At 42.3% G+C, this 25,849-nt stretch overlaps 3 protein-coding genes across 6 annotated transcripts; all 3 read left to right on the forward strand.

Moving 5' to 3' along the window:
• The first annotated feature begins 537 nt into the window (after positions 1 to 537).
• Positions 538 to 5,459, forward strand: zpcx (zona pellucida protein C). Its single transcript, XM_019878271.1, has 9 exons — positions 538 to 985; positions 1,058 to 1,167; positions 1,946 to 2,019; positions 2,091 to 2,262; positions 2,345 to 2,444; positions 2,527 to 2,612; positions 4,471 to 4,556; positions 4,620 to 5,232; positions 5,396 to 5,459. Exons 1-9 carry the CDS (start codon positions 614 to 616, stop codon positions 5,415 to 5,417), a joined length of 1,635 nt encoding a protein of 544 aa, XP_019733830.1. The 5' UTR covers positions 538 to 613; the 3' UTR covers positions 5,418 to 5,459.
• A 1,365-nt stretch (positions 5,460 to 6,824) lies between these two features.
• On the forward strand, positions 6,825 to 18,649 carry pabpc4 (poly(A) binding protein, cytoplasmic 4 (inducible form)). 4 transcript variants are annotated; one of them, XR_002169238.1, is made up of 16 exons: positions 6,826 to 7,378; positions 11,290 to 11,483; positions 12,417 to 12,532; positions 13,382 to 13,521; positions 14,779 to 14,873; positions 14,949 to 15,086; positions 15,176 to 15,271; positions 15,345 to 15,614; positions 16,607 to 16,694; positions 16,797 to 16,892; positions 17,480 to 17,610; positions 17,708 to 17,798; positions 17,886 to 18,016; positions 18,104 to 18,221; positions 18,312 to 18,353; positions 18,390 to 18,649. XR_002169238.1 is itself a non-coding variant. In XM_019878309.1 (15 exons), the coding sequence occupies exons 1-14, from the start codon at positions 7,186 to 7,188 to the stop codon at positions 18,203 to 18,205; spliced, it is 1,881 nt and encodes a 626-aa protein (XP_019733868.1). In that variant the 5' UTR covers positions 6,825 to 7,185; the 3' UTR covers positions 18,206 to 18,221; positions 18,317 to 18,649. The 4 variants fall into 4 exon arrangements, 2 of the variants coding, with proteins under 2 accessions (XP_019733868.1, XP_019733867.1); XM_019878309.1 differs by having other exon boundaries at positions 6,825 to 7,378; positions 18,317 to 18,649; XM_019878308.1 differs by having other exon boundaries at positions 18,312 to 18,646.
• A 1,420-nt stretch (positions 18,650 to 20,069) lies between these two features.
• On the forward strand, positions 20,070 to 25,843 carry ppie (peptidylprolyl isomerase E (cyclophilin E)). Its single transcript, XM_019878314.1, has 10 exons — positions 20,070 to 20,176; positions 20,485 to 20,583; positions 20,685 to 20,728; positions 20,951 to 20,977; positions 21,077 to 21,158; positions 21,245 to 21,345; positions 21,418 to 21,541; positions 23,667 to 23,852; positions 23,973 to 24,115; positions 25,641 to 25,843. Exons 1-10 carry the CDS (start codon positions 20,146 to 20,148, stop codon positions 25,707 to 25,709), a joined length of 906 nt encoding a protein of 301 aa, XP_019733873.1. The 5' UTR covers positions 20,070 to 20,145; the 3' UTR covers positions 25,710 to 25,843.
• Positions 25,844 to 25,849: the final 6 nt, after the last annotated feature.

Raw genomic sequence — 25,849 nt, forward strand, 5'->3', positions numbered from 1 at the left:
TGGACCACTCGAAATTTTCCCGAGGTGTGCGCGAATTGTCTATGTGCCCTGCGATTGTCTGGTTCAGGGTGTCCCCCGCCTACTTTCCGACGCAAGCTGGGATAGGCTCAAGCACGTCCAATGACCCTTGAGGGGAAGCAGATCAGAAAATGGATGGATGTCTATGTCAAGTTGCCACAATGTGTTTGGAAAAAAAGTATTCCCAATGGGATTAATTGTACCAATTATATAGGTCATTGCTTTTGGCAAAAGATTTCGGTTATTGTAGAAAGTCCTGTTGTGCACAAGTAGATGCACAGTGATGATTCAGGTGCAGAACTACTGGATATTAACATTTAAATTCAGATTTTATTAGCTTGAGAGAATAAGCAATATAGAATTAGCCATGCAGTTAACATTTGCAATGACATCTTATCCATAACAAGCATTTAATTGCAAACCTTTTCTCCAGTTACCACAAGTGTGTGGTAAGTGAACACCAATTGTCATCTTGAATGCGCCACTACAGCTTCATTAGTTTGACTGGTAGCAGCTGTCACCTCACCGCTGAGACAATAAGTGGCACGCGGCTCCACGCAATGGTTAGAGTGGTTGATCCACTTTGAGCTTAGCCATGGGTGTGCTGGAGGTACTTTGGTGTGTATTTGTTGGCCGTATCTTGCTGGTTCCTTTGACAGAAGCTGCCTTTATCCCAAGCATTCTTCCTTTTCCGTATGAAATGGCCAGTGATTTCAATGTCATCTTCAACCCCTGGGGCGCACGACTCCCTGAATTTGGCATGTTGGCTGATGTCTCTTCTGTCATGAAGGCCGTTCAGGTTTACTGTGATGAGCGTGAGCTAATTCTACTTGTCAACAAGAGACTGGCTGATGTCACCCTCCACCGAGATGAAATTCAGTTGGGTGATGGCTGTTACAGTAACAGTGAACTACCAAGCCAGCTGATGTTCACGTACAGCTACGATCAATGTGGAACGAGTCATGACGTGAGTTGACCGAAAGTCTGATTGATTGAATTATAATTTGAATGAGCTGTTGAGTGAAATATTGTGTCACAGGTGGAGAACGGCTTGGATGTGTTCTCCAACTTTCTTCATTTTAGTCCCAGGAAAGTCTTGAACACGAGGCTCACACCCTCTACTGTGCACTTTTCCTGTATTCCAGATAGGTACAGTATCCATGTAAAACTTGAGTGGACATTTGGTGTGTGTGTGTGTGTGTGAGAGAATTTGGAATTTTACCAAGTGAGTTACTACATGAGCACAGCCAATTAGTAGATGGAGTTTTCTATGTTAAAGTTCAATTTCTTACCAGATGGTGCTCAGATCATGCTAAAATCTGCTTCCAGCCTTTCAGATGCATAGTAATTGTATAAATCGGGTAGTGAAATTTCTGGCTGTGCCCCAGAGTCTGTAAGGTTAATTGACTTCAATGTGTGATTGTGACAAACTTGTTTGTTGCGTATGTGCTGTGTGATTGCCTGCCAACCAGACTGAAGTGTAACCTACAATGTGACTAAAGTCTTTTTGGATGAGCTCCAGCTTGCTGCTGTGAATTGGGAATTTCTCCATTGCGAGACTAATAAAGGATTTCTTATCCTGTCTGCGCCCCTTATGCGAGAGAAAGCTTTAGAAAATGGATGCTTGAATAGATGTTTTAATTGGATGAGATGCTGTCAAGTTGGGTTGGGCATGTTAGTACAATAGGTCAGAGAAAAAGCTTTTTTTATTTTTTTTTAGGGGCGGGTGATTAATGCAGTATGTGATTTGTTAGGTTTTCTCAATCTCACATGCTCAATTATGTGGATCTGGTCTTTTTTTTTTTCTTTTTCCTTTTACGTATGGATTCTCATCAAATGTAACCATGCTTTTGGAGAAGTGGAAAGCAGCCAGCAGCTGTATACAAAATAGTCTTCTTGCAGGCAATAAATGATAAATGTCTTCCAGGTTAAAAGAACCAATGTTGCCCGACCACACACTTGCTGATAAAAGCCGACGGTTCAGCATACAAGCAATGGATGGTGAGTGCAGTACAGATGGAAATAACAATTGTAATCGGTGTTGAATACTTCAGCACGTGTTTGTCCTGCAGCGTCATGGACAAGTGCAGCGGAGTCTAACGTCTATATGCGAGGCCAAATCATCAATGTTCAGGTGTCTGCTAAAATCGGTCCTCAACAGCAGCTCTTCATCCAGTCGTGCTTCATCTCTGCATTTCCTGAGTTTCACACCAAACCCCGGCATGCAATCATAATGAATAAAGGGTGAGCAGCCATTTAACTGTTTCGTTGCAACTTGCACATTATCATCAGGAATATTTTGAATTGATGCTAATACTCCTTGCAGCTGCACAGCCCCATTTGGTTCTCCTTACACAGTCAAGTTCCTCGAATCAGACTATTCAGAAGTGAAGTTTGCTCTAAATTCCACCTATTTGATTTCAGAGGTGAGTTGTATTAAAATATCTCAGTTTCTGTTCTTTAGTGTGTGTGTATTTAATTTTTTTCCCCTCCCTCACCCTCTTGAAGATGTACATCCACTGTAGTGTGCTCATCACAGACATTGGGATAACAAGTGGCTCTAAATCCTGCAACTATGACTTGGTCAACTCAAGGTATTGGAATTATTGTATCGCGTGGCAGTGGCCTCTGTTCTAAATGATGCATGCATTCATTAGTTGCTTTAAAAAAAATATGTATATATAAAAAACAAACAGATTACACAAGTCAGCTAAAATCAGTTGTCTGAGAGAATTTGGAATTTTACCAAGTGAGTTACTACATGAGCACAGCCAATTAGTAGATGGAGTTTTCTATGTTAAAGTTCAATTTCTTACCAGATGGTGCTCAGATCATGCTAAAATCTGCTTCCAGCCTTTCAGATGCATAGTAATTGTATAAATCGGGTAGTGAAATTTCTGGCTGTGCCCCAGAGTCTGTAAGGTTAATTGACTTCAATGTGTGATTGTGACAAACTTGTTTGTTGCGTATGTGCTGTGTGATTGCCTGCCAACCAGACTGAAGTGTAACCTACAATGTGACTAAAGTCTTTTTGGATGAGCTCCAGCTTGCTGCTGTGAATTGGGAATTTCTCCATTGCGAGACTAATAAAGGATTTCTTATCCTGTCTGCGCCCCTTATGCGAGAGAAAGCTTTAGAAAATGGATGCTTGAATAGATGTTTTAATTGGATGAGATGCTGTCAAGTTGGGTTGGGCATGTTAGTACAATAGGTCAGAGAAAAAGCTTTTTTTATTTTTTTTTAGGGGCGGGTGATTAATGCAGTATGTGATTTGTTAGGTTTTCTCAATCTCACATGCTCAATTATGTGGATCTGGTCTTTTTTTTTTTCTTTTTCCTTTTACGTATGGATTCTCATCAAATGTAACCATGCTTTTGGAGAAGTGGAAAGCAGCCAGCAGCTGTATACAAAATAGTCTTCTTGCAGGCAATAAATGATAAATGTCTTCCAGGTTAAAAGAACCAATGTTGCCCGACCACACACTTGCTGATAAAAGCCGACGGTTCAGCATACAAGCAATGGATGGTGAGTGCAGTACAGATGGAAATAACAATTGTAATCGGTGTTGAATACTTCAGCACGTGTTTGTCCTGCAGCGTCATGGACAAGTGCAGCGGAGTCTAACGTCTATATGCGAGGCCAAATCATCAATGTTCAGGTGTCTGCTAAAATCGGTCCTCAACAGCAGCTCTTCATCCAGTCGTGCTTCATCTCTGCATTTCCTGAGTTTCACACCAAACCCCGGCATGCAATCATAATGAATAAAGGGTGAGCAGCCATTTAACTGTTTCGTTGCAACTTGCACATTATCATCAGGAATATTTTGAATTGATGCTAATACTCCTTGCAGCTGCACAGCCCCATTTGGTTCTCCTTACACAGTCAAGTTCCTCGAATCAGACTATTCAGAAGTGAAGTTTGCTCTAAATTCCACCTATTTGATTTCAGAGGTGAGTTGTATTAAAATATCTCAGTTTCTGTTCTTTAGTGTGTGTGTATTTAATTTTTTTCCCCTCCCTCACCCTCTTGAAGATGTACATCCACTGTAGTGTGCTCATCACAGACATTGGGATAACAAGTGGCTCTAAATCCTGCAACTATGACTTGGTCAACTCAAGGTATTGGAATTATTGTATCGCGTGGCAGTGGCCTCTGTTCTAAATGATGCATGCATTCATTAGTTGCTTTAAAAAAAATATGTATATATAAAAAACAAACAGATTACACAAGTCAGCTAAAATCAGTTGTCTCCAACTGCACTGCATTAATGTTAAAAAGTGCAGTGCAATGTGGAAATGGCAATTCTCGGTCAGGCCTCCACACAAATAATTATTTGAAATAAATGCCTGGTACTCTGTATTTGGGTAAATAAACTCCCCTGCTACAAATTTGGGATAGGTGATACTTGCGCAACCCCTCCCCCCCTCCATGTTTTTTAATTTTTATTTTCAGATGGGAGGAGCTAAGTGGCAATGTGGAGGTGTGTCATTGCTGTAACGCGAAGTGTAAAGGCCTGTCTGTCAAGCATCTTTCTGAAGGTCTGTTTATTGAGTAAAAGAAACATGCCAAATAATCATACTAAATCAAACTTTTCTCTACAGATGCTAGGGCGCTTGTCAGCACTGGTCCATTAATCATGGTGCAAAGACCAGCACCCACTATTCCAAAACCAACCTTTAACTACATGCAGTCCGATGCTGCAGCACCAGATGACGAGAGTGTGATTGACACTTCGCTCTCAAGTGAATTCCAGTGGCCCTCTCCACCAAGCGCTGTGGTGGTTGTGAAGCAAGACCCTGTCTCCAGCCTGACACTTGTGCTACCAGCGCAGAATGAACAAAGCGACCCTGTAAATGACGAAGCATTAAATGAGCTCCAGATTCCCATCCTGAAACTAGAGACTAACCTAAACGATACCAACGGTCAAAGTGCAGACTTGGCCCCGGACAGGCCTCTGCACATCGAAGTGCGAGATGAACTGTGGGGTGACGACAAAGCTGTGGAAAGCCAAGACCGGACAAACTCTGCCCAGCCGATACGCCACTCAAAAATTCAGCTGTCCAAAAGTGCTGATGGCTCCCAAACTCTAAGTTATGAGGAAGCGGTGTTAGCACAAGACGGAGGTGCTTTTAGATCACTTGGAATAGATGCACCTGGGTGTAAACACAGGCAAGCACGCAGGGGACCACGTTCTATTTTTCTGGATTTGTTGAGGTAATTGAGCTTGTTGCAAAGGCCAGACTTGCTTACCCCATTTTCAACACTCTCATATGCAACCACCCCCCACAATACTGGATATATGTGCAGAATCTAATTAGATCTTTGTATGTTGTAGCTTGTTAATTGTGGTTTAATTTTTGTTTTCCTTCATTTCCAGGCAAATGGATAAAAAGGAGTAATTACAACTCTGCAGGCCTATTAAAATATATATTTACCATTCATTCCTTGTAGCCTTTGTTCATTTGTCCACATAATCTAATTTGTGGTTGAAGTAACCCCATCAGTATTGCTCTTGCGTTTTTCACTAACGTGATCCTATTACTTTTTCAAGGACGTAGTTTCTCTAATTACTGGATTGGTTTTTTTTTTTGATCTACTTGATAAACTGTAATATACAATAACATGAATTTGGTGGCAAGGCTCATCCCACAGCAGCATTTAAATACTTAGGTTTCTGTACACTGTAATTTGTGGCAAGTGTTCCTTTTAATATGGTGTGCCAGGTAACCTGCAAGGACCACACTTTGAGAGTCCTTTGAATCCTATAAAACGGCTCATGCAGTTTGATTTTAGTATAAGTGCAGTTTAAAGCATTTAAAATGCTCATGCGAACATTTTTAAATATTTGGAAAGACATTATGTACCACTTGTGTGGGAATTGGGAGGTTTTTTTAAAAAACTTTACAATGAGTTCAAATCAATTATTTAGACTTGAGTACTTAGGGCTTCTGTCACTCACTTGTGGTTAAAGTCCAGTAAATATGCAGGACAATCAATGTTCTAGTTGTACTGTCCCGTCAAATCCCCCTGAAAAATAAGTGGAAGTATTTAAGCTCGTTTTTTTTTTTTTTCTTGAGAAATGTATATCGGGTATGCTTTTTTTTTTTTTTTTTAATGCACTGTCTTCTGTCTGGCAGTGTGCCCCTAGTGCCTTCAGATGTCGCTGTTGGGAACTAGGCCATGTGCCTAGCTGCCTAGCATCATAAATAACCAGTGCCTTGATGCGGTGTAAGCCTGTCGGGGACTGTGTTGGGCGTCATCTTCGCTGCCTTGTTTGGTGTGAAAAAGTATAACCATCCGCGGATACTTTTATTTGCTGCTTTGGGGGAAAAAATGCGTGTTTACAGTAAAAGACAAATCTCATGGGATTAAAATTAAAGAATTAGTTTTTTTTCCCCCTCAAAGATAACAATTTGTGACTTTGCTAACTTTTGTACATAATCACCTACAACGAAGCCTGTTTGTACTCTACTATATATGTATTATTGTTGCTATTTGCTGACCTAACTATGCAGGTTTCCCAACGATGACTGAGAAAGCAGTGGAGAACAGCTGTTAGAAGGGAAGGATTACAAAACTCAGGTCACATGTACATTTAAGGCTTTGATCAATATTGCAACAGATTGCATATTTATTTAGTAACGATATAAAGGATCAATGAGGAGTCGCGTCCCACAAGTCTATGGTTGGGACGCACTTTCTGCAGACTACGCATGCGCAGAGGCGTGTTTTCCCCCTCCTACCCCAAGTTTGACCCTGCAGCCATTTCCTCCACACACTGCGCACCGTGTATAAAGTACCCACGCTACCCCCATGCAGTCTCTTTCCACGGCCACAAAACCACCGTGAGTGTCTAACTCACTGTTCTTGAAAAACTTTGAAAAATACATAAAAAATATAAAAATTATAAAAAACTTCATAAAAAGAAACGAAGTGTTTAGATTAAGAAAATAGTTAAATAGTTTTAAAAAAAATTGCAAAATTAAAAAAGTGACCTCCGGTCTTAAAAATAAAAACATTTTTTGGTCGATCTTTGAAGTTTTTTTATTTTTTTAAATTTTGTTTGGAAGCGGTTCCTTGCTAGCTGGGTGAACGCGCACATTTTGGATCACTCGCTCCTCATAGCAACGTTTTGAAAGGAAGTTCACTGAATTAGACGCTCAGGATATGAACACTGCGACGGGGAGTTATCCGATGGCTTCTCTTTACGTTGGCGACTTGCACCCCGACATCACGGAGGCGATGTTGTACGAGAAATTCAGCCCAGCCGGACCGGTGCTGTCCATTCGGGTCTGCCGAGACATGATCACCCGGCGGTCCTTGGGGTACGCTTATGTCAACTTCTCCCAGCCTGCGGACGGTAAGAAAGCCGCTATTTGCTGTTTGCATCACTCGCGTGATGACACTAACGCGTGGCTTAAATGTCAACCCGTTAAGATAAATTTCCCATTCATAGGACATTAGCCAGAAAAGCAATTTTATTCAAATTGTAAAGCTCGTTTAGAACTGACCAGTTCGTACAGACCCACAAGCGTCTCCTCATTTATATACATGGGGTCAGTTATGACCCGAAGGCGATCGCCTTTGATGCTTTAAACACTTAAACTGGGCCACCACATTGTTTGTGTGATACGCTAGTGTGCTCTGTTCATAGATGGAGACTTTCATTCACAGCGCTTTCGTAAAGATTTATGACTCCATGTGGCCAAGATGTGGTCAAGTTGACCAAGATTCGCAGAGTCATCCTTGTTCCTCATATGTGTCTTTTATTATATTGACAGTCATGATTTAAGGATTGAGCAGTAATGTCAGGTGGTTGGTTACATTGTGTGTGGGTGGGTAGTAAAGTGGGGGCAGCAGTTAAGAGTCTTTGTATCAGGCTTCATTGGAACACCTGTTCCAACATATCTGGGCTCCAGTCGGTAACCGAAAGGCGGTGGAGTGATCACAACTGGCTCACTTCCAGAAGTTTTGGTGTCTGAAACTGTAAGATGAGCCTCTGATGAGACGACACCATTTGTTGTCAGGCGTGTACTGTGTACGCGGCGGGGGTGGGAGCTGTTGGGCAATTCCACGTAGTCCCGGCACGTGTCTTGAGTGACATGTTTGCTGCTTTTATGGACAACCGGCATTTGACTTGTTGACAAAGACTGTGTCGAATGGTTTTAGTGGAAGGTGAAAGAAACCACATTGTTGAGGATGGATTCTTGAGATCAAGGCTCATGAGACCTGGTGTTCCAAACATTACAATTGAATACAAAGGCGTGCCAAAAAAGATATACTTCAAATCCTGACTACAAGTTGTCCCCTTCAAAGATTATTCCTCGCCTTTTCTTCCACTCCTTCATTCACTCCGAGAGGTGTTCTTTCAAGATCCTCTGCAACGTCATCATCACAGCCATTTTGATGTCCTCTACATCTTCAAAACGGGTCTCCTTGACAACCCCCTTGAGCTTTAAACCACATTGTGTGAGTGTGGAGGTTGCTCAGCACAGCGATGTTCTCCCCTCGTGATCAGGCATGTTGTCCTTACACAACCGTCACCTTTTCTCGCGCACTGAATGAAGCAATTACCATAAGTGCTCTTTATAGAACTGCTGGTTGATCAACTGCCCCACATCGAAGGGGACGACACGTAGTTTGTAGTTTGGGTTTAAAATATATATTTTCCCTATAACCAGTCCTGAATCTTTTCTACCACACTTTGGATGTCTCTCCCCATCAATGGTGGAGAATTCTCCACACGCACACCATGCCAGCACATACCTTTGAGGACCCCTCTCTCTAAATATAGAACATCTCTCCGAGCTGCAAAAACCTGCCGGCGCTTTAATGAGTTCTTCGAAATGACGAGACAAAATGAGAGCGAACGTATTCTTTTTACTGTGGTTATACTAAAGGATATTTTCCTGTTTAAAGCCAAGATTGAAGTGTCCAGGCCAGGCACGTTTGACAGCTATCACACACTTCTGAACATACGGTTTGTGAAGTACAATTGCGAGCCAAACTGCTGATGCCAGCAGACGCAAGGCAGCTCTGTTTTGTTTACCAGACTTTTTTTTTTTTTTTTTTTGCAGAGCAGCCTGGCCTCTGTGTGTGTTAATGTGGAGTGACGGAACAAAAGCATGTTAGGCCTATATAACCACAAGGACTTTGGAGCCCTGTCCTATGTTAAGAGACAGATTATGAATCGAATCTCAGTGTACTCCAGACAGTAGAAAGTGATTTCGGCTTGCGTAACAAAAGGTGGTGTTTAATGCAAACAGATGTCATCTTCACACCGCGGCTTGCGGCTGCTGGTGTTATCAGAGGCCCAGTGTACTGTGCCACTGTGAGGCCAACTGCACGTGTTGAGCCAGAGAAGAGGCCCATGTGTTCCCAGCTTGACCATACAGCAGTATGTCCCTGACAAGCCCCCCCCCCGACCTCCACCCAAATCCTCCTTACACACACTTTTCCCTGCTGCTCATAGATTGTGTGTCAAAATGCGTGTCCAATGCGCAATTGTAACAGCATTCTGCATCCTGGTAACTGTACAGCAATGGTCGAATTATATTATAGACACTATTTCATAACAGGCAATGTGGGAGGCTTGATCATCAAAAAAAATAAAATAAATAAAATAAAATAGTCAGTTAGTTTAAGGGATGGTGTTGACTACGTTTCCTTGATCAACAATGGACAAATTCAACAATCAGTTGATCGACTAGTCTGTATTTGTATTTATTTTTAAATATGGATGTTCCTATTGATTGTTGGAGTTGCAGAATTTCCTTTTCGACATTCTAATCTTGACAAGGATCCAGATGCGGAGCGCATCTCTCCTTGACTGCCTGTCTGTGTGCAATCTGGTTTTCTGTATGGTGTGCCACAATAACATAATGCAGTGTAAACTAAATGGTAAATTAAATGTTCAGATGAAATGACTGTTCAAGACTAACATATTATGTGTTTTAGATTTCTTGTGTTCTGACAAATTCTTTGGGTTCGGAAAACTTTACTTTTTACTCTGAATAATATTTTTCAGAGCACAAGTAATGTAAACCAATCACTTAAATAATATGTATTTGCTTAACAATAAATGCATTTGTGTCCCAACATAATGGCTCAGAAACGCAAGGAACTATCACACAGCTTAGCTTTTTTTTTTGTCTTTTTATTGTCAGCTAAATGTGTTCACATTAATACACTAATTACATAAAACAGATGCATGCACTATTATGCATATATGATTTAAGTTAAATATTTAGAATTTTTGCATTTTTACTTCAATGACATCAATCAGTTTGAACATTTATTTTCTAAATGAACCTAACTACAGGTACAGTACAGTACTGTAAAAGAAAAAATGAGTCTATATCAATGGTGACCTCTACTGTTTACTTTGAAGTAATACACTCAATTTTTGTCTCAAGTGCTTCTGATTCTGATACTCAAAACTTTGTGCACATAGTGCCACCCCAAAAAGTATTTGGCTCTCCAAATACCACACTCATGAGCAACAATAAAATACAGTTGCATAATAGGCCCAAGTGTTCATAAAAAATGAGGCAGTTTTTTATTCTTAAATAGAATATTTAACCATTTCATGCAACCTGTAACCTGATAAACATGATAAGCTGTCCACTGTAGTAACCGCCGTCCCCAAAGGGGTTAATATTATTGCAAAATGCAGCACCATCAAAATGTACTTGAATAAAGAGTCAAATAAAATTCCTGCACATTAAAGTAAAATTGTAGATCAATAAACACAACATTCTTAAAGATTAAAAGTGAATATATTGAACCTAAAACGTACATACAACGGAACTGCACTTTGGCAGTACTGTATTACCAGCAGTAGTGACAGGGTGCATACCATTACTGGTGCCATACTTTCAGAATCACTGTACATCAGTCTCGGTGTCAGAGGCAAAGTGGAAGTCAAGATGCTCTCTGCCTTTTGGCGTCACCAAATCGCGGAAAGCCTTTGTGATACTCAAATGCTTTGTGGCAACGTATCTGTGGGAGCGATTCTATTTGAGGATGGTACATCTATCAATGAAGAAAAGGGACAGATTTTGTTGCGAAATTAATACAGTATGAGGTGAAGGCTAGCATTCCAGAAGGTATCTCTGTAAATTATACCAGTAAGCCAAACACTAAAATACTAACAGTAGCACAAACCAGTGTTTCTATGTAAACAAGCACCCATATTCCGTGTGTGTGTGTGTGTGTGTGTGTGTGTGTGTGTGTGTGTGTGTGTGTGTGCGCCCCTCCCCCACAAACCAGCCGAGCGAGCCTTGGACACCATGAACTTTGATGTGGTGAAAGGAAAGCCAATCAGAATCATGTGGTCCCAAAGAGATCCCTCCCTCAGGAAGTCTGGAGTGGGCAACGTCTTTATCAAGAACCTTGACAAGTCCATCGATAACAAAGCGCTGTATGACACCTTTTCTGCCTTTGGAAACATCCTGTCCTGCAAGGTAAATTTTCCATGTGTAAAAATACAGTACATTTAGAGAGATGCAACTGCAGGTGTATGTACAGAAGGTATGCCATGACAGCAGGTTTGATATTGTCAATGTTTGTTGTAGTATACTAGAATGATGTGACTACCCGCTAAATAAAGCAAGAGAACCCCCAGAAATATCTCTTAGTATGATGCAGTGCCACAACTCCATCCATCTATCCAATTTCCGATCCACTTTATCCTCACAAGGGTCGCGGGGGGTGCTGGAGCCCATCCCAGCTGTCTTCAGGCAGTAGTAGGCGGGAGACACCCTGAACTGCTTGCCAGCCAATCGCAGGGCACACACAGACTAACAACCATCCACGCTCACACTCACACCTAGGGACTATTTAGAGTGTTCCATTAATCTGCCATGCATATTTTTGGAATGTGGGAGGGAACCGGCGTGCCCGGAGAAAACCAACGCAGGCCCAGGGAGAAGAGCCGGAATCGAACCCTGCACCTCTGCACCGTGAAGCCGCACGCGCTAACCACTCAAACACCGGGCCGCCCAGTGTCACAACTACGATTAGAAAATATTTTGACATTACATGTATGCATTCCCAGGTTAATGAAACACTCTAAATTGTCCCTAGGTGTGAATGTGGTTGTTTGTCTCTGTGTGCCCTGCGAATGACTGGTAACCAGTTCAGGGCGTACCCCACATCCTGCCCAAGACCGCTTGGATAAGCTCCAGCACGCCCCGCAACTCTTGTGAGGATAAGCGGATCAAAAAAATTGATGGATGGATGCATTTCTGCAGAAGCATACAAGTAAAGTTCTCATAAGGATGGATCAATGAAGTACTTTGTTTTGTAACTGTCAACACAAAAGTGCTAACAAAGCGGAGAAGTGTTTCTCACTTTGTCAAGCACGACACCATGTATCTCTCTTGACTGTCTTCTAGGTGGTGTGTGATGAAAATGGCTCCAAGGGCTACGCCTTTGTCCACTTTGAGACCCAGGATGCTGCTGACCGCGCCATTGAGAAAATGAACGGCATGCTTTTGAATGACCGCAAGGTGTGAGTGTCTCATCCTTTTATCGCTTATCAATTTGTATGTCATAAAAGGTTCATGTAACGTCAATGAATGTCGTGCGTCAGCCCGGTTTGTTCCGTGTGCAGTTTGCAAGCCTTAACTGTTCTGTTGTGCACCCGTGTGTGGCAAATGGACTGTTTTTTTTTCCAGTTGGTGACGAAGTGATATGACTAATAAACTCATCTCTTTGCTTCCGCCAGCGTGAAGGATAACCTGCGAATTGATCAATAACCGACTAAAATGCTGATCTTTTCTACCAGAAACAGTTTCTTGCAGCCTTCTTAGTGCACTCGCTGGTTACCCGTCTGAGTGTGTTTGTGTGTATGACCACGCTTGTGTGTTTTAGTGATGGATCGAATGCAGGAATGCAATACTGGATGGCAGAATGGGAGAGGTCAACATAGCAAGGTATATATGAGAACATTCGGTCCTCCCCAGCTTCCCTTTGTACTGTGAGACCCTGTTCCTCCAACCCTCTCCATCCACTTCTTCCTCATCATCATCATCATCCTCCTCATATTGGACCAAGGTGGTACTGAATGGGTAGTCGCTGTCAAGCATGTCAACATACCTGCCTGCCTCCCGTGGTATTAACAGTACTGCAATGTATTTTGTCATGTTTGCCCCTGCAGCGAGGATGTGATATAGCTGTGTTTTGTGAATGGTGACTATTCTGTGGTTGGTATGGTCACTTCCTGATCTTCAGCTGGTTTCGATGTATATATAAAAAAAATAAATAAATAAAAGGATGGCTATAAATTGTTTGAAATTTCCCAGATCACTCAGGGCTGTTTTAAAAGAGTGTGTATCCGTTGCTCTTTCTCCTACTTCAGGTTTGTCGGTCGCTTCAAATCTCGCAAGGAACGTGAGGCCGAGCTCGGGGCCAAAGCCAAGGAGTTCACAAATGTCTACATCAAGAACTTTGGTGACGATATGGATGATGAGCATCTGAAGGAGCTTTTTGACAAATATGGTAAGATGCGTAGAGTTGATTTCTTATCATTTGGCACTGCCCGCTTCGTACCTCCATTCATCCGTAAAAGGTCAATGGAATGCAAAGCTCCTTATGAATGAACATGGTTTTCTTTGGGCCTGTTGATCAGGGCCTTTTTATTGTGGGGGGGGAAAGAAAAAATTAAACCTTTCATCTCAGCAAAGTGGTGATTGTCAATCCCATCATTGGTGGAAAATGTAACAATTTTCAGGATCTATTTTGTACGTAAGCAATAGTAATAAATGACACCCCTGGTCCTTGCTCAAAATCTTTTTTGTTTTAAATTCAATTCAAACGTGTTTGATGGAGATGAGCTGAGGATTCTCAGTTTGTTACACACCAAACTCATCCAAGTTTTATGGACTCGTCTCCAAGCACTGGGCCACAGTCATACTGGAAACCGGACCTTCAGCAAATGGTTCCCACAAAGTTGGAAACACAACTGTCCAAAAATGTCGTACGACACTGACGCATACACATTCTGGCAGTGTCTATGGATCTAGCAGTAATATATAAAATATCTGCATATTTTGTTTAACAATAAAACTGAACTATATTTATAATTTCACAAGTACATGTGACTAGAACGCAAAGCACTGAGTCTCTGTTGCTGTTAGCAACGAGCGATTGCTCATTGCCAACAACAGCCTCTCAAAATAGCCACACGCTTTTTTATTCAGCTCTTTAATGCTTCTGTGTGGCCATTCGCTTCTTTCATGACAATCTTGCCATGTTGCTATGGTTCAATTAAAAGGAAAAACGGTATATTAATTTGTATGTGGAGTCTCAAAAATGCAACACAGAGTCTCAGTTTTTCCAATTTGTCGGTCAGTGTAAGATATTTTAATTGCTTTGTGTGCTGCAAAGATTTGCAGACAGTAATATTTTTGTGATGGTCTCCTTCAGTTGCTTTCGGTGTGCAGTGAGCCTAAGTAACTCGCAATTTCGCCGGTTATCCGCTGATATGAATGATGAATGAGTGAAGCAATTTCTGGTCAAATGCGAGGCAGTGGGAGCGTTTTAGCCACGGCCCCCAAAAAATAAGCAAAAGTGAATTGGTGAAAAACGATTTATTGAGGCAGCTGCACAATTAAGTACAACATAGGTCTCAGTACATCAGTTAACTTCAAACATGAAAAATGTATTTCAAAAAAAAAATCTTTGAATGAATTTTACAGGGTATCCCTTCATCTGGTCAGTGTACCGCTTTACACTAATTGTGCATTAATTTTGCAGGGAAAACACTCAGTGTGAAAGTGATGACAGACCCTACTGGCAAATCCAGAGGCTTTGGATTTGTTAGTTATGAGAAGCATGAGGATGCTAACAAGGTATTTTGGCCTCATGGAAATGTGTGAAATGTGTTTATTCATCATGACCTGTGATGGTGATAATTTAATCCTTAGGCTGTGGAGGACATGAATGGCACGGATCTCAACGGCAAGACCGTGTTTGTGGGGCGAGCTCAGAAGAAAATGGAGCGACAGGCAGAGCTAAAGCGCAAGTTTGAGATGCTGAAACAGGAGAGAATCAGCCGCTATCAGGTTGGCAGGACTCCGTGACACACTCAGCATGAGTAAGTTAAAGATTCTTAGAAACTACTCTGCTGATGACTGCTATTCTTGGGAATTAGGGAGTTAATCTTTACATCAAGAATCTAGATGACACCATCGATGATGAAAAACTTCGTAAGGAGTTTTCCCCTTTCGGGTCCATTACAAGTGCCAAGGTGAGATATTCCAAAGAGATGAGATGTGATTGCTCTGTAGTTGGAGTAAAGGTTAACCACACTATCTTGTCAGGTGATGCTGGAGGAGGGCCGCTCCAAGGGCTTTGGCTTTGTTTGCTTCTCTTCCCCCGAGGAGGCCACCAAAGCAGTAACTGAGATGAACGGACGCATCGTCGGCTCCAAACCGCTCTATGTGGCTCTTGCTCAGCGCAAAGAAGAGCGTAAAGCCCATCTCACCAACCAGTACATGCAACGCATCGCAGGCATGAGGGCAATGCCGGCCAACGCCATCATTAATCAGTTTCAACCCACCAGTGGCTACTTCATGCCAACCGTGCCACAGGTACGAGCATCAAAACGGAAACCAGGTCGGGGTTTAGGAGGCCGTGTTTTTCTCCACCAAAGCAGCACATGATTCAAGTTTCATCTCTAGCTTCTTAACTACCAAGTTCACCGGTCAACATGTTATTTAGAACACGTGTGTTATAGTGGTACATTACTTTTCAACCTGTGACAAACCATACCATCTCCTACTTAACTCATTCAGTCCCAGCCATTTTCACTGGAGCAACCCCCTCAATCCCAGCGTTTTACTGGATTTTGACTGATCTTGCAAGGCCCATAGAATATTTGGTTCTAATGCTATATAAAAATGGAGCTGACCAAAATAAAGTTTGGACTCTCTTCTTTCAGCAGAAAAAAATTTGTTTCTTTTTCCATTTTTCAGCAATCGGCATTACAAAATGGCTAAGTTTCATGAAAATGGTGATTCCTGGGCAAAAAAACGGAGAAAAAGAGCTTTTTGTAAAAGCATGCATTTCAAGCACATCAGCCACCACTGCCACCTACTGGTCGCTTTTTTACATGATTTACAATGCAAACGGCTTATTCTCATTCACAGATCGGATCAGACCCTCCTCCTCTCTATGACACAATAAAAAGACTTAGACGACAAGTAGTCTTTGGTAGGCGGGGCCTAATTTTAAAAAGACGTACAAGTACGTCTTGTGGAATGAAAGTTAAAATGATTTGCAACGCATTTACTACCAACAGTGTTGCAATTCATTTCAGGAAAGAAGAATGGCTTTTCTCACCAGGCTTCTTTTAAGCATCAAGCTGACACAATTAGTAACTGACTTACAGTATAAGAAAATGACAACGGCACAGGGTGCCAATGGTGTACTCGTCAGGAATATGAATGGACAACATGCTATGCTACAAAGCTGTTGGAGGTTTAACATGTGATGTTGAATAAATGCAGATAGTCTTGAAAACCAAGATATAGTTTCAGATTTTATGGGAGTCTGCTTTTTTTCATTTTCTTCTACCGATCAGGCCCAGAATAGAACTACTTACTACGCACCCAATCAGATGGCCCAAATGCGACCAAATCCTCGCTGGCAACAAGGTGGTAGGGGTCAAGGTGGGCATGTAGCATCACGGAGCACTTTAACTGGGCTTCAATCAACATTTGTAGCTATGAGTATGGTGGTGTCATTGTCATTGTTGGTATTTGTGCTCCCAGGTGGTTTCCAGGGGATGCCCAGCTCACTGCGGCAACCAGGTCCACGTGCTAACCTGAGACACATGTCTCCAAACAGCAACACCCAAGGCCCAAGAGGTAAGTAGCCAAGTAGAAGCAAATAACGGGTTAGCGCAATCACCTGTCTAACTATGTGTGCCAAAGAAGCCGAATCTAACATGAGATGTATCACAAAAGTATAACCCATCCTGTGTAGCATTGCTTTTAAAACTTGGGGACGGCACGCCTCCAAAACTGTTCTTGGAGAGGCAAGCACCAATTATCACAGTGCGTGAATAAGGCAGAAAAGGGTTTTGTCAGGGAATACAGCATGACTCCTTCTTGTGACTGGCTTCAAGTTAGGCCTCATATTCTTCAGAAGCTTTCAAATTGTATTGTGAAATAGATGCAAAATTCTGTTGGCATTTCAAAAAAAGTTAACACTATTTAAAATGTTCTCCGCACTGTCTCTCATTTTGCCTGCATTACGCTGGTACCGCAACACGTCTCATCTCAAGTTCTGTAAATCACATTGATCTGGTGGGTCAACCTCCATGCCTATTTGAACAGTCAAGTTTGTGACCGTTTTTGCATGTGCAAGCCTTTTGTAAACCAGTTCATCGGGTACAGTAATGGATGGCTGGGATATTCATTTTGCACTTTTTTCTTTCTTTCTTTTTGTGCAGGTTCCGGCCAGAACATTGGTCCTCGTCCCTCAATGGTAGTGCCAGGTCCCCGGACCATGCCGCCGTACAAATACGCTACGGGTGTGCGCAACCCAAATCCCCAGGTGGTGCAACCTATTGCCTTACAGCAGGTATGATCAGAGCAGAAATCATTGTCTCATTAAAACTAGACTGTGGATATGTGTCAGGTGTCTGCAATTGTCTTTGTCTGTAATTTGTCCCCTGCAGACTCAGCCAGCTGTGCATGTTCAGGGTCAGGAACCGCTGACGGCTTCCATGCTGGCTTCTGCACCACCGCAGGAGCAAAAGCAAATGCTCGGTAACAATCTGTAGCCTCGAAACATCAAAGTTTCCACATTCTTTATGTTGATGATTCTCGTCCGCGCGGTTTCATTGTTGTGAATAGGGGAACGTCTATTCCCACTGATTCAGGCCATGCACGCCAACCTTGCGGGAAAGATCACAGGCATGCTGCTTGAGATCGACAACTCGGAACTGCTACATATGCTGGAATCTCATGAGTCATTGCGTTCAAAGGTGCGTCACTTCCAGTATTACTTTCATGTTTGTTTTTTTCATCCGAAAGGTTGCGCTCTATGATTGCTGTTGTTTTTCCTGAGACAGGTAGAAGAAGCTGTTGCGGTGCTGCAGGCCCACCAAGCAAAGAAAGATGCCACTCAGAAAGTAGGCGGCATGACGAACACCGGTGCTGCTACCACATCCTGAATGGTTAATTCAGTCGGTATGTACAACACTTTGTGATAATATTCACACTGACTGTTTGTACTGTACATTCCAAAGTATTGACAAATTTGGTCACTGTGTCTTGCAGAGCAGTTTGAGCTGTGGAGAGCCATGCTATAATGAAACCAGACAAGTTGAGAACAGTTCTGAAGAAAAAAAAAAAAAGGAAAAAAAGCTAAATCTAAATTGAAAATATACTTAGTATTTAAAGAGAAACTGACAGGTAATTATTTTCTAAATCTAATAAACTGCACACCAAACAGTATGCACTCATGAAGACCTCAAGAAACAACTTCCAAAAAGGAAAATGACCCTTGAACTTTTTCTTCATTTGAAAGTGTTTGATTTGAAATGGTGGGTTTCTACATCCCATTAATTATCATGGGTTTGTGGTATTCTCAATAAAAGGATGATTTATCATTTTAACAATGCTTGTTTATTTGATGTTGTGGAGTGTTTCTTCTAATTCAAATGTGCTGTAAAGGGACTTCATGCAACAAGAATACACTGGACTCACGATTTGCAGGGGTAAGGGACTGGACTGGCATGCAAATTAGCAAAATTTGTTTTGACGGCCATTGAAATGCATTGGGGGAAAAAAGTTAAACATAACAAATTCTTCGATAAAAATGCTGATAAATATGCAATATTCCTTTCCCATATGAAACATGGAAAATTGGTGGCATTTTTTTTTTTAATTTTGAAAAAAAAAAAAAATCTGTGAATATGCGAATCAGCTTTGTTGTAATGTTAGAATCAGCTGATGCCTTTGTCATCTTGGCTGGGGATTTCAATCATGCAAAACCCAAGAGCGTGCTTCCACAACTCCATCGTCAGGTCAACTTTCCCACAAGAGGTACCGGTACCACTATTCTGGACAACGTTTACACGACCAATAGAGGAGCCGACAAAGCCCTCCCCCTTTCCCACCTTAATGCCCCGGACCACACCACTGTTATGCTAATGTCAGCACACAGGCCGCTGGTTAAAGTCATCAAACCAGCTAGAAAGCAGGTACGGGTGTGGCCTGAGGGGTCTACAGAGACACTCGAAGACTCTTTCTCCACCACAGACTGGAGTGTGATCAAACAGGCAGCTACCACCACCAACAGCATCACTGACCTCCACGAGTATACCAAGACCGTCAAGTCCTACGCGAGGGAGTGCATGGACGATGCCACAGTCACCAGAAACATCACCATCTGGGCCAAGCCATGGCTGACAGGTGAGGTCCGCAGGCTCCTGAGTGCCAGGAACACTGCCTTCAGAGCTGGGGACTTGGTGGGTTCAGGGACTGCCAGGGCCAACCTGTCAACTTGACTTATTCATAATAACATGATTAAAGTGAATTTACGCAAACTTGTTTCAGAAGTGTGTATCAAACTGATTGCCTTTTTGCTCTAATCAGTAGCCAAGAAGTAGCTCTCTCCCCAAGGTTGGTGACCCCCCCCCCCAGCCCTCTATAGAATATTAATTCATCCATCCATCAATTTTATTAATCAATTCATTCATCCCTCATCTGCATAACGTATCTAGTGAACTGAAACATATCCCAGCTGCCTTTGTTGGCAGGAGGCAGAGCACACCCAGGAATTGTCACCATCAATTCGCAGGACTCTCAGAATAAAAACACGCACACGGCAGTGAAAAACGACGTCAATCAGATAGTTAGTTAGTTAGTTAGTTTTAGTTAACAAATGTTTGTTGAGAGATACGGATTAATTTGAGCAACCCAGAATGACAAGACAGTATTGTCGATAAAAGAGTAGATGGCTTGATACGGCCGGCATGTGGCGCACTTGCAGTACAATGACGTTCCGTAACGTTGTTGGATGACGTAGGACCTACGCAGAAGCGGAGGCGTGTTTTAGTTTTATTCCACCAATCAGAGCGGGGGTTAAAGTTGAACGTCCCCCTCCAATATGGCGGCAAGCAAACGAGTTTTATATGTTGGTGAGTTCTTGATTCATGTCGGTGACATAGTTCAATAATCAAATTTATTCAGACGACCTCAACACTGAAAAAAAAACCTTAAACAAAAAGCGTATATGGTGTGTGCAAATTATGGAAACAGGTTACGCGGTACGATAACAAAAACTATTTGAGCTACCGGGATCAACACGTACGAAGTGTTCGGAGCTTTTCATTTGAAAATGGTGTTCTTAGTTCACTGATAAATTATTAATTTGAAATCAAGGGAGTTCAACGGAACACTGGGGTAAATTTATTTGTGTACATATTTTGCTGCGTCTTTGTTTTAGGTGGGCTAGCAGAGGAAGTGGACGAGAAAGTGTTGCATGCTGCTTTTATCCCCTTTGGAGACATCACAGATATCCAAATACCATTAGACTATGAGACAGGTACAGCTAATAATCATTCCACCCTGATTATCCGTACATTATCTGGTTCCACTCAATAGTTTATTGTATACATGTTCATGAATCCTTTGCTCAATTTTCAGAAAAGCACAGGGGATTTGCATTTGTTGAGTTTGAGCTGGCAGAGGTATGTCTGAGGTTACACTTGTCTACAAACTGTGCTGTCTGAATACAGTCATGTCTTAAAAACGTGAATGTGCATTTTGATGTGTGATCTGAAACATTTTACTATCCACAAAGACATTATAACTTCATCGAGTTCACTCATGTTTTAACAGTTGATGAATGTTTTGTAGTTCTAAGTGAACGTTCATAATAAGCATCGTGTATGTCCCACTTGATCGTGCAGGATGCTGCTGCAGCTATTGATAACATGGTGAGTGCATTGCATCGTTGCAGACATTTTCAGTCAGCATTGTGTGGAAAATATAGGTCACCATGTTACAATATTCTGTTGTTTTCATACTTGTTTTAGAATGAATCTGAGCTTTTCGGTCGGACTGTCCGTGTCAATATCGCCAAGCCAATGAGAATCAAAGAAGGATCCTCTCGACCAGGTGAGTACATAGTAATTGACTGGTTTATTTTCCCGAAATGTGGCTCAGGTCGCTTGATTCTGATCTTGTCTCTTCTCTTGCTTTAGTGTGGTCGGATGACGACTGGCTGAAGAAGTTCTCAGGCAAGACTATAGAAGATGCTGAGGTGGAAGTGGCAGGAGAAGGAGTCAAAAGTGCTGCCCAAGAGGTTGCGTGTACACTCTACTGTGTGGAATTGTGCAACATCAGATTGGAAGCCTGTTATCATTTGTCTCTGCAGGCCGAACCCCCTGCTAAAAAGGGCAGAATTAATCCGCAGGTCTACATGGAAATCAAGATTGGCAACAAACCTGCAGGGAGACTTCGCTTTCTCCTTCGGGCCGACATTGTTCCCATGACAGCGGGTCTGTATGTTGCAATGCACTGGGCTTTCAGCACAGTAGATTATAGCCCTGTTCACACGGCACACATTTGGTCCGACGCAGCTCCGAAATATTTTGTTGCGATGTATTTTACACCGGAGCAAATTTTGTGGAGCGTTCACACGTGCAAAGCCGCTGAGCGTGACAACTCCGGCGCAGCGTCGAAGCAGCGAACTTGCGGTCACACGTGCACTTTCTGCTCCGGACCAAAACGACAGGAATGCGGAAGTAAAACAGGTTCGGGTCGGGCTTCTCTCTCGCGGACTTTTATTTATTTTTCTTTTAATAAATATTATGGTGGACACTATTCTGTCCTTGTTCAGAATAGATCCACTTGTCGGCAGTCGTGGAATAAAGACGTGTTTACAGTCAATCGTGTGTGCTCCTGATGACTGCCACAATATATGTTTTAAAAAATGTATACTAAAACAATGTGCGGATACTAAACTAAGGAATACTTGTTTTAAAACAAACAATTTGGATAAAACAGAGAATGCGCTGTAATTTAATTGCTATTTAACTGCTAAACAGGAGCGCAGCCGGCCAGACCAGTGCGCATGTATGTTAATTTCGTTTAAACAATCCTGTAGAAATAATTTCAGATATCTTTACCTATTTATTTCATTTGAATTATTCTATTTAAAGCCTAGTAAGCCGCAGGATTTCTCTGCGTAATCAAGCAAATGCACATCGAGATTTCTCTTTGCCTGTCCTCTTATTCTGTATTTCAGCGTTATTTCGTTGTGCAAATGCATTGATAATGTTCATAAAAATATGTAGATTACTTTAACCGTAAGAAATCTTGTGTTTTTTTCTCCCAAAAATACTCACAAATAAAATATGAAATGTCGGGTTTGCTTCAGGCTCGGGCCTGCAAATCGGGCTCGGTTGACGTCACTGCTTTCTCGATTCTCGTCTTGATCGTGAGCGCTGTCTTCACCGCTTAAATCGCCGACACTTTTACCGGGAACGGGGGTGCACGGCCGGGCTTCGTCTGTGTCGCTGGCCCCCTCGTCACTGTCGACCGGGGTCGGATTCCGTGCGTCTGGTCTCGAGCGTAGCGAGGCCACTCCCCCGCAAGCGAGCATTTGCTCTGGAGCAAATTTACGCCAGTTGCGTTCACACGCGCACATTTGCTTCGGTGCTGCTTCGCAAACGAGCATTTGCTTCGGAGCAAATTTTTAAACCACCTCCCTGAGGTGGATCAAATTTAATGCGCACTAGGCTGTTGAGCGGCGCTACGTCGAAGTAAATTTGCACGTGTGAACGCTCCACTGGCGTAGAGTCGGTGCAGCGTCGGAGTAAATCTTGCCGTGTGAACAGGGCTAATATCCATTCCGGGAGACAATTCGTTTCTTCTCGAAAAAAAAAAGTAAAATAAAATAAACTCTTTCCATCAGAAATGATGAAATATGAACTGATCCATTCCAGCATCTATCTGACACCATGTTAAAACTGGTCTCTACTCTGAAAGCAATATTAAGCCTTTAGATCATGGCTCTGGTACTGGTCTTCATGATATTTGGCACTGGGCTGCACAGAGAGACTGAATCAAAATGTTTTATTAATCACCAGCGGCTGAAAAAAAAGTTTTATTTTGAAAATCATTTGCACCCGCCCGTGCCCATGTATATGTGAAGCCGTATGTTCTAATATTTTCAGACTGATTAGCACATCCCCACACATCTCCACATCATTTCTTATGAGGACCTATCACAATTTTCAGACATGATGCTAACATAATGGACCGATTGTACACTACTGCACAGTTGACGGATTGGCTGTATTAGCCAGTCACTCCTGCAAAAAAGTATATATTTTTTTTCCTTTCTCTGCTCTGTCTATCTAAAGCAGCAGTTTCAGGTTCATCAATACGCTGAAATATTGTGTCACATCTTGCATGACTTTGGTTCAACTAAGTTTTGTGTGCCTGTAGAGGTTGTTTTTTTTTCTGAAAATGAGTGATCAAATTAGAAACTGTACAACCTTAGGTTCATTACCTTAGAGATTCCATTCTCACCTTGGACATCATGTTCCGTGAGCACATTGATGAGTTGAAATGCTGTGTCATGGATGCAAATTGACATAGACTTGATTTATTTTACAGAAAATTTCCGCTGCTTATGCACACATGAAAAAGGATTTGGTTACAAAGGGAGCAGCTTTCATCGCATCATTCCCCAGTTCATGTGCCAAGGAGGTGACTTCACCAACCACAACGGCACAGGTGGCAAGTCCATATATGGCCGGAAGTTCGATGATGAAAACTTTGTCCTCAAACACACCGCTCCAGGTGAGGGGCTCGCCTTAGAATGTGTTGTCTCATTATTAATATTCACTTGAAGCTTCATGGTTTCTGTTCACTGGCACATTCCCCGGAAGAGTGACTTCACTTTGTCTCTGGTAAACACAGGGCAGCTCTCTATGGCCAACTCTGGTACCAACACCAACGGCTCCCAGTTCTTCATCACCACTGACAAAACAGACTGGCTGGATGGCAAACATGTGGTGTTCGGAGAGCTGGTGGAGGGGATGGACGTGCTTCGTGCAATGGAGGTGAGGGCCAGATGACAACAGCTTGCATTTATTTCACTTTGTGATGCTGGATGGTCTATGAGACAAATAGGGATGGCAAAGGACATCCAGTGAAACTCCTCTAGAACGAAACCTGCATGGGCGAAAATACCCCCTTATGTGAAAAAATCTTCATGCATTAACACAATTCCCATTCTCCTGCCCCCCATACGACGAAAAACCCCCTGTTGCGTTATACGAAATCATTTTGTCTGCTCCAGCCTCGCGAAGACATTCACTACAACGAAGTCTTATCCAACAGCGACCTCTACTGCTTCGTTCGAAAAAAGGCAACAGCAACCACCACACTGGTTTACATAGTGAACGATGTTTATTTCGGTCACAGCTGCGAGTTTCCTGGGCTCAACATACTCATAGCTGCTCTGCTATTGGCTTACCGAGCATCATCCTGGCCTCCGATTGGCCAAGAGGCCACATAGACCTCACTGTCTATGTGTGTAGATACTGAAGCTAGATCCGTAGCATCCGATTAGCTGCTCAGAGTAAATTGCTTATGGCTCGACGGACATTTACTTTACTTTTTATCATGCTAAAAACACCCACGGGACGCTTCGTAGTCCTCGATGGCCATAGTTAGCTCTCGAAGGCGAAAAACCTTACGCTAACTGGAGCGCTTCTCTCTCATTAGCGCTCCAGTGGCTCGACGGACATTCAAATAAACGACTCATTAGCGCTCCAGTTAGCGTAAGGTTTTTAGTCTTCGAGAGCTAACTATGGCCATCGAGGACTACGAAGCGCCCCGTGGCTGGCTTAAAAGTTCATTGCATGCCAGGAAGTATTTGTTATTGTTAGATTCAGACGAGGATGGACGTTGCATTGCTAAAATGGCTACAAAACGGACCTTTTGATGTCAAGCAGCTAAGACAAGAAGAGCTCTGATGCTGGAAGAGAGGGTAAAAGTGATCAAAATGAAAGACGGAGCAAGCAAAATAAAAGACATTTTCCAAGAAATTGATGTAAGTGAAAGTGAATGCTGATCATAAATTTCGCAATTTCTTTCCCTTTTTTTCTTTCTACACTGACAATATGAAGTGTCAAATAAGTGTGTGCTCATACTTATGTACTATTGGAATAAAAATAGAGTACACAAACGTTTGTGTGTGCGTGTACACATACGTTTGTGTGTGTGGGTGTGTGTGTGCTTACATCTGAGATCAAATTTGCTACAGTGAAAAACCCCCTGTTGTGAAAAATTTCTTGCTGCAACCATGATTTCGTTGTAGAGGAGTTTCACTGTACTGGTACACATCCTCTTCCTGGGGGCTGGCCGGGATGCTTGGATGGGATGGCGGTGGGATAAAAAGCTTTCAGTAAATTTTCATCTGAATCATATTTAGATGAAACACTCAAATTTGAGATGATGGGCATATGCGAAACACTAATACTGTTGACATTGGTGTTTTTTGTGCTGCCTTGTTATAAAACAGCAATCACAATTTCACATGCATTCTTGGTTGACAAAAATTCTACCATTTTTGTTGTGCAGGCTCAGGGAACAAAAGACGGCAAGGCAAAGCAAAAAGTCATCATCTCAGACTGTGGAGAATGTGTGTAAATGAAACCGAACTTCATGTGCCTGTTGGACTTTGTGTGTGATAAGTGCCAACCTTTACACCTTGAGTCCAAATCTTTTGCAATGTAAATATTTCAAACTGTTTTTTTTTAAATAAAGAAACTGCAACAGTCAGACTCGGT

Source organism: Hippocampus comes, unplaced genomic scaffold (assembly GCF_001891065.2).
Source record: "Hippocampus comes isolate QL1 unplaced genomic scaffold, H_comes_QL1_v1.1 scaffold470, whole genome shotgun sequence".
NCBI lineage: Eukaryota > Metazoa > Chordata > Actinopteri > Syngnathiformes > Syngnathidae > Hippocampus > Hippocampus comes.